Source organism: Bubalus bubalis, chromosome 2, assembly GCF_019923935.1.
Source record: "Bubalus bubalis isolate 160015118507 breed Murrah chromosome 2, NDDB_SH_1, whole genome shotgun sequence".
In the NCBI taxonomy this organism is placed as follows: domain Eukaryota; kingdom Metazoa; phylum Chordata; class Mammalia; order Artiodactyla; family Bovidae; genus Bubalus; species Bubalus bubalis.
In genome coordinates, this window is record NC_059158.1 from 6313836 (window position 1) to 6330858 (window position 17023).

Consider the following 17023-nt stretch of genomic DNA (forward strand, 5'->3'; position numbering starts at 1 on the left):
TTGGTGATGGACAGGGAGGCCTGGCGTGCTGCGATTCATGGGGTCACAAAGAGTCGGACACGACTGAGCAACTGAACTGAACTGAATAATTTTAAAAACAGGGACAAGGATTTTAACTCAATATTAGTTAAAACTTTTAAACTGTCAAAATGTCCAAAATGAGTGGGTAGCCTTAAAATACAGTAATGTTCCTTCCCTGAAACTATCAGCTTAGGTTTATGACAACTGAGCAGGGAGCTGTTAACAAGCATCAACTCTTGGTGGAAAGAAATACGGTACAAATAAGGGACAGAAAGATGGAGCTTAATACTAAAAATCCTTATAGTCTTTTCCTCCAAAATCCCTGTAAAATGTCAAAGAGAATACTTAAAAACCCAAAACCTTAAAGTATTAAATAGCCTGGCTACTGGGACAAGGATATCTTTGGGCTTCCCTGGTGGCTTAAATGCTAAAGCATTTTTGCCTTCAATGCAGGAGACCCAGGTTTGATCCCTGGATTGGAAAGATCTGCTGGAGAAGGGAATGGTTACCCACTCCAGTATTCTGGCCTGGAGAATTCCATGGGCGGAGGAGTTTGGGGGGCTATAGTCCAGGGGGTCACAAAGAGTCGAACATAACTGAGTGACTTTTTATTTGTTCCATGTTATGTAAGAATCCAGTTAGTAAGCTGGAAACAAACACGGTAAATATACATTTGTCTCTTTAAGTTAGGAATAGACTGTAATTGATGTCAATTGCTTTCCTTCCTAGAGATTTTCTACTCACTCTGCATTTTTTCAACAAGACACAGGCTACTGATCTATATTTCAAAAAAGATGATGTACCATCAGCATCATTAGGAATCTTAAATTCTTGCTTGTCTTCAGAGAGACGAGTATAACACCCATCTGTTGAGAACACCAATTGAATTAATGATTCTGAAATCATATAAGCTATTGCCATATTCCAATCTGAGTAAGACAAAATCCAAAGCAGTTTAGGTAACATAAAATACTGAATAATCATGAAAATTAGTGGATTGCGAAATGAATGACCACCTACCGTCACCGATGAAGCTGGCCCAAGATTCTCCAGTTTATTAAAGAAGGCATAAAGTATATGAGAGTGAAAGAATTTACAATGCCTGAAGCTCAAAATACACCCACTCAATTGTTTTCTTGGTGCTGTTTGCAAACTATTACAACAGAACATTATCCATTTTACTGGTCACTTGTGTTTTTGCCTCAAATAAATCCCTACATTGCTTCCTGCCCAGCTTTGCCCTTTCATCACTTAAATCATGAGGCTTGAATTTGAACTGGCTCATAATCTGAAACTCCTGGATATTTAAATCTTATCACTGATGTCATATTAGGTTTCCAGACAGTTGGCTAAATTAATTCTTCTCAGCTCATTCTCTACCCCTTCAACTGAATCAGTGTGGCATCCATGAGATGAACCTTCTGCACCATACTGTGCCCATTTTCCAAATTGTACTAAAGGAAAAGGCAACTAGTTTCACATTATGCATTGATGGAGACAACAGGAAACACTTCTAATACTAAGGGTCCAGAATCTAGGACACCATGTAAGCTTGACAAACGTGGGATAAATGAACACCTGCTCCTCGATGCATCAGGGTTGCATGTGTGCAGGTTCATTGTCTCATTAAGACTGCTTTCAGCTATGAGCAGCAGAATGTTCATCCAAGAATATGGGGGAAAAAAGTGCACTTCATTATCTCAGGCAAAATAAACCTTGAGACACCTAGAAAGAGGTTATAAGCAAGAGCGCAACATAACTGGGCGCTGGTTGGTCTCTCTCCCGTTTTCTTCTTCATGTAGACACTTCCAGGGGCTTCCCTGGTGGCAAAAAGAGAAAGAGGCAGCAGAAGATGAGATGGGTAGATGGCATTACAGACTCAGTGGACGTGAATTGGAGCAGACTCCAAGAGATTGTGGAGGACAGCAGTCCATGGAATCGCAAAGAGCCAGACACGACTTAGTGACTAAACAACAGCAAAGACACAAATGAAGAGAAAGCTGATATGACATGGGACTGGTCGTGAGACCAATGCTTGCTTCTAGCCAGTAGGAAATGACAAAGGTGAAGGGCTTTACAGAAGCAATTATATCTCAGATAGTTGATTTGGAGTTAATGTATTCTGGTTATTCTGGGAAGTCCTGACTTCATCAGGCAAAGCTTCAGGGTCCCTCCCCAAAGTGACAGACTCCCCTGGCAGCTTTCTAAAGTGGTAACCATGGTAAAGGGGCCATATTGCATGGAACTCTGGGCCCCGCATGCACATAGGCAGCACAAAGCCAGGGCCTCCCCTCACTCAGCCACAGGACAGAAACCCTGCCCGGAGTCTGAATGAGCCAAAGGTAGTCCCTTCCTTATTAAGCCCCCAGATGGTAACGCAGCCCTGTTGACACCTTGACTGTGGCTATGTAAGAGCCCGAGAAGAAATCATGAGATTAAAACATGTGTTTCATTCTGAGCTGCCGTGCTGTGTGCTTAGTCGCTCAGTCATGTCTAATTCTTTGTGACCCCATGGACTGTAGCCCACCAGGCTCCTCTGTCCATGGGATTTTCCAGGCAAGAATACTGGAGTGGGTTGCCATTCCTTTCTCCAGGGGCTCTTCCCAACCCAGGGATCAAATCCAAGTCTCCTGCTTTGCAGGTGGATTCTTTACCATCTGAGTCACCAGGGAAGCCAAGAACACTGGCCTGGGTAGCCCATCCTTTCTCCAGAAGATCTCCCCAACCCAGGAATTGAACCGGGGTCTCCTACATTGCAGGTGGATTCTTTACAAGCTGAGCTACCAGCGAAGCCCTCTGTGTATAATTTGTTATGCAGTAATAAAGGAGATCAGTCCTGGGTGTTCATTGGAAGGACTGATGCTAAAGCTGGAACTCCAATACTTTGGCCACCTGATGCACACAGCTGACTTATTGGAAAAGACTCTGATGCTGGGAGGGATTGGGGGCAGGAAGAGAAGGGGACGACAGAGGATGAGATGGCTGGATGGCATCACAGACTCGATGGACATGAGTTTGGGTAAACTGGGAGTTGGTGATGGACAGGGAGGCCTGGCGTGCTGCGATTCATGGGGTCGCAAAGAGTCAGACACGACTGCGCGACTGAACTGAATAGAACCCTAACACATGGTATTTACTGCTCTGGTATCTCTTTTCTACCATTAATGTCTGACTTTCTCACGGCAATCTTTTATTTATTTATTTATTTACTTCCTTATTTAGTGGAAGGGAACTTTATTTATTTATTTATTTATTTTATTTTATACTGTTTTCTTCCAGCTTTAGTAAGATACAGTTGACATATAGCACTGTATGCAGGTCTTTTATTTATAAAAATATTTTGCTTCTCAAAAACAAACAGGTCATTATTTTAATGGTATAAATACAAGTAGAAAGTATATCATTGTGGGGGTTTGTAGAGAAAAGGAAAGCCTGCGTCAGTAACAACGGCAAACATTCTTTGAGCATTTCCTATGTGCTATGAGCATTTATACTGCTCCATTTTTTTTAATGCATATTTGAGTTCACTAAAATAAGGCAGGTTCTATTGTTGCTGCTTAGTTGCTAAGTTGTGTCTGACTCTTTTGTGACGCCATGGACTGTAGCCCACCCTGCCAGGCTCCTCTGTCCATGAGATTTCCCAAGCACGAAGACTAGAGTGGATTGCCATTTCCTCCTGTAGGATATTTCCAGGGGATCTTCCCAACCCAGAGATCAAACACAGATGCCCTGTGTCTCCTACACTGTAGGCAGATTCTTTACCCAGGAATTTATTCAGTCACCAGGGAAGCCCAGGTACTATTAGCTCTGTTTTAAAGATAATTTTTTTTTTAAACAGAAACTGAGGTACAAGGAGTTTGAGAAACTTGTCTAAGTAATTCATAATGCTGGTCAGTTTGGGTTTAGATATTATGGCCCCAGAACCTATATATCTAGCCATTAAGATGTGGTCCTTCTTAGTAGGATTAGCTGGTCATGCTTTCAGTTCAGTTCAGTTCAGTTCAGTCACTCAGTCATGTCCGACTCTTTGCGATCCCATGAATCGCAGCACGCCAGGCCTCTCTGTCCATCACCAATACCCGGAGTTCACTCAGACTCACATCCATCGAGTCAGTGATGCCATCCAGCCATCTCATCCTCTTTCGTCCCCTTCTCCTCCTGCCCCCAATCCCTCCCAGCATCAGTCTTTTCCAATGAGTCAACTCTTCACATGAGGTGGCCAAAGTACTGGAGTTTGAGCTTTAGCATCAGTCCTTCCAAAGAAATCCCAGGGCTGATCTCCTTCAGAATGGACTGGTTGGATCTCCTTGCAGTCCAAGGGACTCTCAAGAGTCTTCTCCAACACCACAGTTCAAAAGCATCAATTCTTCGGTGCTCAGCCTTCTTCACAGTCCAACTCTCACATCCATACATGACCCGTGGAAAAACCATAGCCTTGACTAGACGGACCTTTGTTGGCAAAGTAATGTCTCTGCTTTTGAATATGCTATCTAGGTTGGTCATAACTTTCTTCCAAGGAGTAACCATCTTTTAATTTCAGCTCATGCCTTAGTGCCACCTAATACGATAGAGATATCAGTCAATAACTACCCAATTACATGTGGATCATTGATAAATTACTGGCAGAAATATTCCTCCATAGGGATTCACTTTGTTGTGCCATTCTAAGCTGACTTGGTTCTCACTCCTCCTCGAATGCCAATCTTATCTTCACCCACATTCACCCAACACTGTGGAATATGCCAGTAATACTTTAACACATTGCTTTATAAAAGTCATCTGCTGCACACTCTAAAGTCCCCTGATGACTCTGAGCTCAGCCAGGTGACATGCTCTAGTGCAATGAGAACTGGAGAGGAATGAGCCAGCTGAGTGCTGGGGAAATGAGCCATCTAACAATGGCAGCCTTTACTTTCTTGGGCTTCAAAATCACTGCAGACAATGACTGCAGCCATGAAATTAAAAGACATTTGCTCCTTGGAAGAAAAGCTATGACAAACCTAGACAGCATATTAAAAAGCAGAGACATTACTTTTCCTAAAAACATCCATATAGTCAAAGCTTTGGTTTTTCCATTAGTCATGTACAGATGTGAGAGTTGGACCAAAATGAAAGCTGAGCACCAAAGAATTGATGCTTTCGAATGGTGGTACTGGAAAACTCTTGAGAGTCCCTTGGACAGCAAGAGGATCCAACCAGTTCATCCTAAAGGAAATCAACCATGAATGTTCATTGGAAGCACTGATGCTGAAGCTGAAGCTCCAATACTTTGGCCACCTGATGTAAAGAACTGACTCACTAGAAAAGACCCTGATGCTGGGAAAGATTGAAGGCAGAAGCAGAAAGGGGCTATAGAGGATGAGATGGTTGGATGGCATCAGTGACTCAACGGACATGAATTTGAGCAAGCTCCAGGAGTTGGTGAAGGACAGGGAAGCCTGGCGTGCTGCAGTCCATGGGGTTGCAAAGAGTCGGACATGACTGAGTGACTGAATAAAAACAACAAAATCTCTCTGAATTTTGGATAGATAATCTGTAAAATGGGCTGAAGGATATCACATCATCAGGATATTTTGAAGACCAAATTAAAAAAAAAGGTATGGGAATGAGATTAGGAGATATATATACTATAAAATTCTGCAGAATCACATGTGGTTATTTTACTGTCAGACAGGTGGATACACAACATTATTTTTTTTCTCTTTTGTGAAGAATAAGTATGAAGGAATAAATTTGGAGACCCCTAAGAAAGACTGTTAGTGCAAGAATTTTTTTTTTTTTTTTTTTTTGGCCACACTGCACAGCATGTGGGATCTTAGTTCCCTGACAAGGGATTGAGCCTGTGTCCCCTACATTGGAAGCATGGAGTCTTAACCACTGGACCACCAGGGAAGTCCCCTTAGTGCAAGAATTTTATACTTAAAAAAAAATCATTTGATAGAAAAGAGATATTACTACTCTTCTACAAATTTGAGAAATCCTTTATTCTGGTCGTAGTGCAGACACAATATTGCAATAGATTTTGGGGGTTGGTTCTTTAGGACATTTTTTTTTTTTGACCATTAGGTATCAGGATATATTTAAATGGTGAAAAGAAAAAATATACTTTGAGGTGACTGTAACTACTCTTTGATTTGCTAAAATTGAGTATATATCTATTTAACCCTTAAGAAGGGGTGAGGGGTGAACTGAAGGCATTATGGGTGGATCATGGGAGCCTTTTCCAAAAGGCCACGTTTATTTTCAAGTGTTTAGATTGCCCAGACAAGGATTTCTCTCCAACGTCCAATTCATCATCCTCCTTACTCACTGTAAAATCAATCTGTTCTGTTTGTATGACATAAACAACAAGTCATTTCTCAAGAATGAGGCAGACCATATGTGAAGGTGTTTTAGAAAAGCACAATAGGGAATACGCCAATCAAAGGAGCATCTGCATTTTATTTCAATGTCAAATCACATGTGAGTTATAAAAAGGAAAGTGTATCACTTGTATTGAAGAATAACTTTCCTGTTTTGATATTTATAGTTAACTCATACCTTCCCTAAGCAACAAATGGAGGCCAGTCACGTAAATGAATGGCAGAGAACAAAAAAAGGAAGTCATTCTGTGTGGGCAGCAACATGTGCATTTAACAAACATCTCAGCATCTGCCCTCTATTCACCTCCTTGGCTGGACGAAATTTACAACAACCCATTATATATATTTTCCTGAGGATCAGCACTTTCTCCTGAATCTATTAATAAATATCAAAGCAGCTTGCTATTGATTGAAACAGGAAGCGATAAAAAAAGACTAGCAGAGTTCTAGGAAGAATTTATTTTTTTATAATTGGTACTGGATTTAGATTGAAAGGAAGTGAGTTCTAATCCCATTTCCACTCCTTATTAGCTGTCTGACCTAAGGCCAAGTCACTTAACTTCTATCGGTCTCAGTTTGATCCTAGTATAAACCAACGGGGCTGACCAAAATCATCTCCGAGATCCTGCTCTAAAAACCTATGACTCTCTGGTCGCTTAAGCACCAGGTCATCTTTGAATGCGAATGGAAACATTTTGAGACGGCCTTGTTATGGAGTTCAGTTCCCAGTCATGAGTTAGGTACCTCTGAAAACCTGGTAACTTCTTTAAACTACCCAAGTGATGGCCCCTGCCTTGAAGCCGTCATTAGCACTATTTCCAGAGGAATTTAACAGGTCCTCTGACGTACTCCATCGGAGAAATCAGTGCACACAGAGGAAGGGCATGAGTGAGTTGGGAAGCAGGGTAGGCAATGAGATTCCGAGGCTATGCTTAGGCAGGCAAAAGGTGCTTATTTATGTAATTAACTGAGTGGACAATATAAACATTCTCACCAAAGTCTTTCCTCTCGTAGGAAAATAAATAAAATCTTCCCAGTGGACAATATATTTTTTTACCTGAAATATGTGTTTTTGCTTTCAAATTGTGGGCTGGAGAAGACTCTTGAGAGTCCCTTGAACTGCAAGGAGATCCAACCAGTCAATCCTAAAGGAAATCACTCCTGAATATTCATTAGAGGGACTAATGCTGAAGCTGAAGTTCCAATACTTTGGCCACCTGATGCAAAGAGCTGACTCATTGGAAAAGACCCTGATGCTGGGAAAGATTGAAGGCGGGAGGAGAAGGGGGTGACAGAGGGTGGGATAGTTGGGTGGCATCACCAACTCAACACACATGAATTTGAGCAAGCTCCAGAAGATACTGAAGGATATAGGAGCCTGGTGAGCTGCAGTCCATGGGGTCACAAAGAGTTGGACATGACTTAGCAACTGAACAACAACAAATGTGTTGTTAGGTATGCATATAATTTTATTCGTCATTAATGTGGACTTGAGGTAGCTCCTAAGACACATTTCCGTTAGCTGGACTAGAACAGAATATGTGTCCCCTACAAAGCGCTGGTTAGACTCTTACATCCATTGGTTTCAAATGCCAAATATTAACAACAGGCAGTACAGGAAGTGCGGAGGGTAAGTACCCTCAGGGCCATGGCCACTGAGGGTATCAAACTTAAATCATTTCAGCGTAAGAGCTTATAGAAGCGAAGGAATTTCTATCACCAAGTATCAAAATATAAAATCCTGTGAAAAGGCTTGGAGGGCCTGGCTGAGATCGTGTGCCTACCCCTGAACCGATCAGAGTTGTCATAGGAACATAATACACGTCACAGCCCGATGCCTTGGGGTATGTAGGTGGTATGTGAGTAGGTGGGGGGTCTGCAATCATAAAAGAGGGTGAGTGAAGGAATTCTTAGGGAAGAAACATCCTCAACAGAGAGAAACAATATTCACCACGGACAAACAGACACAGAACATCACAGTCATTTTGTCCCATTGCTCTTTTCTCCAGAAAATTCCTTCTGGAAGCTCCAAAATTCTTAATTTACTCTCATTTTTTATGTATTAATTCAACAAATATTTATTAAGTGCTTGCAATTTATCAATCATTGAGAGTAGGCCAGGAAGAACACAACAGACTTAATCTCCATTCCTGTGGAATTTATTAAACTTACTGTCCAATGGGAGCGCCTCAGGGGGCAGTAGTGGTAAAGAACCTGCCTGCCAATGCAGGGGACATAAGAGATGCAGGTTCAATCCCTGGGTGGAGGAGATCCCCTGGAGGAGGAAATGGCAACCCACTCCAGTACTCTTGCTTGGAGAATCCCATGGACAGAGGAGCCTGGTAGGCAACGGTCCATGGGGTCACAAAGAGTCGCACCTGACAAGTGACTTAGCACGCAGGCACTAGTCAGGGAGGGGGCTTATGGGACACCGAACGACCATGTTTTGAGTGGCACAAAAAGGTGTGCAGAGTGTAAAAGGAGCACATAACAGTCAGAGCCAACCCCTGAAGGGGTAAAGATGGAAATCAATCATCTAGTACTAAAGTATCCAGGGACACCTTGGCGATCTCGTGTTATCTAAAATAGAAGCATAAGGACTTCCCTGGTGGTCCAGAAGTTGAGAGTCTGCCTACCAGTGCAGGGGACATGGGTTCAATTCCTGGTCCTGGAATACCCCCATGCTGCAGGGCAACTAAGCCCATGCTCCACAAGTACTGAGTCCACGTGCCTAGAGCCCGTGCTCCACAACATGAGAAGTCAGGGCAATGAGAATCCCATACACCGCAACCGGAGAAGAGCCCCACTCAACACACCAGAGTGAGCTCACACACAGTGAAGACCCAGCACAGCCAAAAATAAATAAGTACAATTTTTCAAAAATTAAAAAATAATATATGAGCAGAAGAGAGGCATCTGCTCACAGCAGCATATAAAATCTCAAAGAGGAACTTAAGAATCCTGCAAGTGTTGGCTCTGAGGCTCAGAAGAGGAGACTGTGATACAAACCCCACCAAGCAAGGGCCCAGAGGACTTTCATCTATGATCGGCCAACACCATGGGCAGCAGGCCCAGTGGGCTGAGATGTGCTGGAAGCAGGTTCTGTCTTACACACTCAGAGGCAACTTAATTGGCTCTCTTTCTGTTTGAGAAAATCTAGCAGTCTTAACTCCAGTACTTTTGCCTAGAAAATCCCATGGATGGAGGAGCCTGGTAGGCTGCAGTCCATGGGGTCGCTCGAGTAGGACACGACTGAGCGACTTCACTTTCACTTTTCACTTTCATGCATTGGAGAAGGAAATGGCAACCCACTCCAGTGTTCTTGCCTGGAGAATCCCAGGGACGGGGGAGCCTGGTCGGCTGCTGTCTATGGGGTCGCACAGAGTCAGACACGACTGAAGCAACTTAGCAGCAGCAGCAGTCTTAACATTATACTTTGAAAGTTTGGGGAAAAAAAAAAGATTTTCAGCTACAAACAAGATAATGTTACATTTGACTAGTTAAAGGTCTGGTATGTTAACAAAGGAAAAGAATAGAAGCTGTGATTTACTGAAATTTTAGCAATCTACCAAACTTACCAGCATCAGCATGTGAAAGGAGGCAAGTCATTGGGACGGGAAGGGGAAGAGATGGACCTTGTGTGAGACAGAAACGATACCTACACTGAGACTCACTGCACAGGGGCAGCAACTACTTCCCACACAAAGTCACATATATCTTTGAAGCTGGGTAGTACAGTATTCTGTGTTAAATGCATTTTATGGGGATTTGGAGAGGATTTAGGTAAAGGCTGCCCCCATAAATGATTTACCAGCTCTAATAAAACATCAAGGAAATTGTTCAGATTGTATCTCAGGCCATTTAAAACACAACGCGTTTATAGAGGTCTCAGCAGCCCCCATATCCTCAACTCTGGTTTAAAAGAAATGTTTGGAGTGGTTAATTATCCCATATTCCTTTTAAAAGAAATGATAGCAATTTCCAGACAAAGGAGAGGTTGGAAGTGAATAAACAGGTAGGACAACCAAGGGGGCTGGGAGAGAGACAAGCTGAGCGATCACTCATTTACCCTCTTATTCATTCACCCAATAAATATTTACTGGTTGCCTATTATAACACAGGTATTTTAAAACTAGGGCCTAGGGACCCAGGAGTGATCAGACAAGCAGGGTTTCTGGGAGGGAATATATGAAGGAAATGACAATCCATTCCAGTATTCTTGCCTGGGCAATCTCATGGACAGAGGAGCCTGGCAGGCTGCAGTCTATAGCACTGCAAAGAGTCAGATACGACTTAGCAACTAAACAAGAACAGCAAAATAGCTAATTCAACTTGATGTACAGCAGAGCATTGTAAACACAACAATATTGTTAAGCAACTATCCTCCAATTAAAAATCTTTACCAAAGGGTTTCTGTCTGCCTACAGCTTCTTTTTAGTGAGAGAACGCAAAAATATGCAAATAAATGAATTGAAAATAAATACAAATGATTAACTTAAACTGTGGTAAGTGTTTTAAAGGAAGAAAGCTATGAGAAAATAAACTACCAGAGGGGAAAAGTTACCTCTTTATGTAGGATTTTCAGGAAAGACCTCTCTGGAGCAGGAAAATCTGACCTAAGACCTGCAGTACATGCGTCTATCCTACTAAGACCCCAGAGAACATTCCAGACAAAGGAGGCATCTAGTGGAAAGACCCTGATGTGATAAAGAGCTTGGTGTGTTTGAAGAACACATCCTCCTGTGAGTGATGCTTCCTATTTTAACCTTTGGAAAAGGCATTTTCCTCAAAATTTATAATTATTAATATTAGTCGTCTTTATCAAAAATCTATACACACCAAGTGATCGTCCAGGCTATCTTATTTAAATTCGCTCTCAGTTTTCACAATAAACGTAAAGCTCCACAATATAGCTATTATTATTCCAACTTGATACAGGAGAAAACAGACCTAGATAGTTTAATCATGCATATTAAGCGGCTGAACTGAGTGATTTCTTATCTCTCGGCCTCTTTGACTCCCCTTCCTGCCTGATGTTTCTTTTCTTTTTTTTAATATAAATTTATTTCTTTTAATTGGAGGCTAATTACTTTACAATATTGTATTGGTTTTGCCATACATCAACATGAATCCGCCGTGGGTGTACATGTGTTCCCCATCCTGAACCCCCTTCCCACCTCCCTCCCTACCTGATGTCTCTTAAGCACAAAACTACATCTCTCTTTTTTTTTTTTTTTTCAGAAAAAACTTATGGCCCCAACACCATGACATGTGGAATCTTAGTTGTCCGACCAGTGATTGAACCCACACTCCCTGCAACGGAAGGAGGAGTCTTCACCACTGCACCACTGGGGGAGTCCCAAGCCTGCACCTCTTAATCCAGAGAACGTTGGTCAGCTTGGAGACCATACTTCAGCTGTTCCAGGAAAGCACTGGTGAAAGTTCTACGTTTAAATGAAAACCAGTAGAACTTATTAAAAGGTGACTGGATAAGGGAAATTTGAGCTGCTACCATTCCTCCTGATGATGGTTCCAGGATGGAAGAGTAAGAGAAAAATCTTCAGAAACCTAATCATAAGGCAGATAAATGCCCAGGGGGAAAAGCCACTCAGGGCAGGGATCTTGAGGGACAGGGTGGCAGTGGTTTGGAGCAGATGGACTTTGACAAGCTACTCCATTTCTTCCTCTTTCCTAGTTACTCTATGTGTCACGGTGCCACTGACTGGTTCCTTCCTTTATCCTTGATGAATCCCACCACTGCAAAATTCTGTACTCGTTACCTCTGAGAAGCTCCACTGCTCACTTTTCTATGTATATTTTTTCCTGTTTGCTACACATATGCTTGCACAGACAGATCTACCTGTATATACACCTCCAGGTAGAGATCAGTAACCACAGTCTGCTTAGATCTTAAGTGAACTAAGGTTTGCAGTGGGTATCAGTCCAGCCTTCCTCCCAACCCCATCTCTAGACACTGCCCACCCCAAACTGTCAACATTTCTCCACTGTCATATTCTTCCCAAGATCTGACTCAAACTTCTTCTGAAAATCCTTCTCTATTCTCAAGCAAATTCAAGCCATCATCTTCTCCAGGTGTGTATGTGTGCATTCTTTGAAAAAAAAAATAGTGTTATCATATCACACTGATGTTCTTAAATGTATATCGACTTCATAGGACTATGAGCTTTCCCAAATCAGGGTACAAATCATACAGCTTGTAATAAGCACACAATCAGTATTTATTGAATAAATGAATAATAAAAGAATAGAATAAGTAAAGATTTGTTGAAGTCAATGAATTAAAAATTTTAAATAGAAAGACAGGATACAGTTACTCACCAAACTGAAAATTTGTGTTTTTCCAGCTCCTCCAAATAAGATGTATCTTGTGAATAGTCTTCAGTTTCTCCAGTTTTCCAAGCAGTTGGTTTTTCCTTCGAAGAATGAAATGAAATGAAATAAATGGGAAAAAAATTACCGAGAAGCAGATAGAAAGTTTGCCTGGTTTCAGTGACAATTTTCCCAGAATGACTTATAGAATCACTGGTCAGATTACTTACTGTTGGTATTTTTAATTATTCCATTTCATTCCTGAGTAGCTTAAGGATTACAGAAATTCTTTAAAATATATGAGAGCTTTGAATTGTCCCGATTAAAAATATTTGATTTGCACACATTACTTGACTGCTTACAATATGCTCTTGTAGTCATTCAAATTTCAAATGTGATGGTATTTCTGTATAAGATGCTTAGATACTTTATTCAATCTTGCTAAATAAAAAGTTGAAACTGCTACCAAGAATTATATCAAAGATTTGGTTTACCCATCAACACTCTTGATTTGTTAAAATATAGATGTTTTATGATAGAGTGTACTAAATTGATTTCAATTTGGTTAATCTGCTAATATTTATCTCAATTGTTCAAATATACTCATGGTGACAATTCTATGTTGTATATTTCTTTGTATTTTTCATAACTCCTAACATGGTAATAAGCACACAGTAAATACTCAAGAGTTAGAGGTCATTTCATTAAGTACTTATGTTACAATAAAGACAGTGGACTACCTCCAGATGCTAAGTCACAAAGATATATACCTGTTAACTCCAAAAATAGCCAAAATTTTCTGAATTTTTGCATTTCATTTAAAGAGTTTTCAAGTTAATGTACTAAAAATCCTTTAAAATGGGTGTTTGGGAAGACATAAAGTCACAGACATTTGTTCATCCCCAAAGAAAATAAGAGTTTTAAATCTAAAAATAAGTAAACACGTGTACAAATTCCTAGGTGAATGAGTACCAGAGTACGTGAATCTGTTCACATGAATATACTCTAACAATCTAAACAATCCACCAATCACAAATATGAATCTGCACCTAAGAACCAATGCTTTAAGTAAGGACATCATCAACATTTAAAAGACAGAAAACAGATCCTCTGACCCGTTACACCTCTTAAGTTCCTGAAGCCAAAGCAGATCATCATCATTAAAAAAAAATATTCTTCCCTCAGCATTGTCTTCAGAAAGATGAATGTCTATACTTTAAGTGAGAAACTGGTGCAAATTTCTTCTGAAACAGCTCGTTTCACATAATATGGCTACTCAGAGTCTGACCCATTGCAGAAATCAATGGCACACATGTAAATATCAATATAAATTGCTAGAATTCAAAATGTGATTTTCAAGTTCATGAGCTGAAAATCTGGTGTGAGGATCACCATTTAAACAGAGCCTCAGTGAGGAAGCAATAAATGTGTACTCTGTCAAATACAACACAAAAGGAGAGCCAAGAAGTGTTTTAAAGAATTTTGAAAAGCTAAAATGTATCGTGTCAAAAGCACCAAGTGGTGGTTAGAAGACACTCATTCAAGTCTTCTCACCACTTTGGAAACTTAAATGATTTAAAGTCCATGAATTTGAGAGTTTTAATCTGAAAAATGGAGATAATATTTGTCTTGTATAGATCGCAGGACTTTTTATGAAGACCAAATGATATAATAGCAATAAGGTTCTTTCTGGGGATGGAAAGGATAGAACTTAACATGCTTTAGAACATTAAGGATCTAAGTAGCATATGGTACAATGCAACACATACCATGGGTGAGGAACATTAGATGAAATGTTCAATAGGACATGTAGCATCCTTTCTTCTGCATTTATTACAGCATTTCTACGAAGCTGCTAAGTAGAAAATACTATAGGAAGATTTAAGTCTTAAGATATTATTAATTTATTGATATTAAGATAATATTAAGATTTTAGACTTAAGATGTTAAGTCTCAAAGTTGTCCAGCTCATGAAATGAAAGGCCCATTTAATTGTGTTCTATGATAGAAAGTGGGCTCCCAGATGGCTCAGTGGTAAAGAATCTGTCTGCCAAGGCACAAGATGCAGGAGATGCAGGTTGGATCCCTGGGTCAGGAAGATCCCCTGGAGAAGGAAACAGCAACTCACTCCAGTATTCTGGCCTGGGAGAATCCCATGGACAGAGGAGCCTGGCAGGCTACAGTCAATGTGGTCACAGAGAGTCGGACACGACTGGGAACACAGGCACTACATACTGTTACATGAAAGAAAGCAAAGTCCAGGATCCCTACCTTGTTGTTCAGAGGTTTTTGCCCCTAAGCAATAATTCTTTCCATGGACCATTTGGTTCATGAAGAAGGGTGATGATGTTGGGACCGACGAGAAGGTCAGTGTTTGGGGAGAAAGAAAGCTCGCAGTTCACAGGTCAGGGGCCCCAGTCCAGTGGTGCTGGCCAAAGCATTGTGGCGTTGGCACAGGTAGGCTCCACTGAAGAGCAGCACTTTATTCTCGCAAACTCTTCATAAGGGTCTTTGTGCAGAGCTCTGGGGAGTACTGTTCATCTGCCCGTCTGGCCAGATGAAGAGCAAGGGGATTGTGTCATCAAAAGGAAGAGCCTTAGAAAGAGGAAACAGTGAATAAAGAGCTGAATCCTGGGGATTACAAATGCTTTTGAACTGCTCTGGGAAGACGAGATGCGAGCAGCAGCACCATTTTTAAGAAGGCTGGGGAGGAAGGCTGGGGTAGATGGACTGTGTTCAGAGGCTTGTGTTAACAGGGTCACAGAATTGCACATCAACAATAATAGCAACAAACGCCAGGTGCCTCTGAAGTATCAAAGCAAACGCATGACATCATGTTCAGTTTCACCAGTGTCCTTACACCATCTAAAAAATAAAACCCACAGCCCCAGATTAAATCCAGCCTAAATCCTGAGACCATCCAGCAAGAATACTATTTCCTCTTTCCTTAATTCATTTCTGATGTGTGTTCCAGAGAATTTTTTAGGACAGTGTTTCTACTAACATTAGCAGCACCCAGGGAAAAACAAGGTACTCCTATCTGGCTGGGGAGCTCAGGATTGATCCAGAGAGACTCCTTGGGTAGCTAGCCCCCTGGGGTTTCTGTTTTTCAACTCTGGATGGCAACTAGTATTTCTGACCAGTTGGGGCCACGCATTTTGATTCTTTTCTCACTGTGTAAATAAATTTGAAAAACAAATGCTTCCCACGTGAAGTTCAACATTAACCTCAATTTCCCCACAGCTACCCTATCAATTGCCGGAGTCAGAGTCTTTAATATCAGTTGAACATTCGAGTTAATTCCTAACACTATGAGAAGAAGTAGGTAATGGCAACGCACTCCAGTACTCTTGCCTGGGAAATTCCATGGATAAAGGAGCCTGGTGGGCTCTGTCCATGGGGTCGCAAAGAGTCAGACACAACTGACTCACTAACACTTTTACTTTTCATAAAGGATGTAACATTTTTTCCTTCCTAGCAAATTGTTCTTGGTTCCCATATCCTATTCCTTATAAGGCCCAAGAAGTAGAAAACATATACCTGACTGAAAGGACAAAGAAATAAAATTGTGATGTATTATCTCATGATAGATACAAAACTGGATTCTAGAAACAGTCTGGATTCAAAGCGCAGCTATATACTTGTTAACAACGTTATTTTGCCTAAGTTACACCATCTCATGCACCCTATTTTTCTCACCTACAAAACAGGGGAAATTACGTCACTAGAAGTATCTACCCCATTAGTTTGTAGTGAGAATAAGACAGTCATTTGGTGTGGAGGACCTGAGAACATTTTCTGGCATCGAGTAATTTCCTAGCACTCAATAAATGTTACCTTTCACTGTTACAAATGTCACTAAACTTTTGATTTCTCATGCTTTCTTCTTCCGCAATATAGAAACAACCGTAATTGTAAATGCTGTGAAGTTGTCTTCTAGACATTAAAAACTCATTTATTTGATTTGAGGGTGGTCCACTATTTAGAGATAGAAACATCAGGCTTTAGAGAATGGCATGAAAGTTGGATCGATAGACCTGTGTTTATTTAGTTAACATACTTTAGAATAAAGGTAATGACTCAGATAGTTTGTATGGGAAAAGGCAGGGTTGAGAGAAATTCTTTTACTTTAATTTTCTAGCCAGACTAAATTTTCTGAATATTTAAAACTTGAAGTCATTTGGTCTATGTAGATACAGATTTTGGAAATGGTTAAACATCCAAAAACGGGATCCAATTATACCAGTAAAATCAATTCAACCCACATTTGGAAACCCAGGGTAAGTAATTCTTAAAAGTTTATCAAGATA

The 17023-nt window shown here is 40.9% G+C and overlaps 1 protein-coding gene across 2 annotated transcripts in view; it reads right to left on the reverse strand.

The window, feature by feature from the left end:
* The window catches only part of LOC102395523, a 377402-nt gene that overhangs the window by 118872 nt on the left and 241507 nt on the right, over positions 1–17023 (reverse strand). Inside the window, exon 14 of one of the 2 annotated variants that reach the window (XM_044926869.2) lies at positions 12723–12869. In XM_044926869.2, coding sequence (XP_044782804.2) covers positions 12723–12869 — 147 coding nt within the window. The remainder of the gene's footprint in view (positions 1–12722; positions 12870–17023) is intronic. The other variant, XM_044926862.2, reaches the window with a different exon arrangement.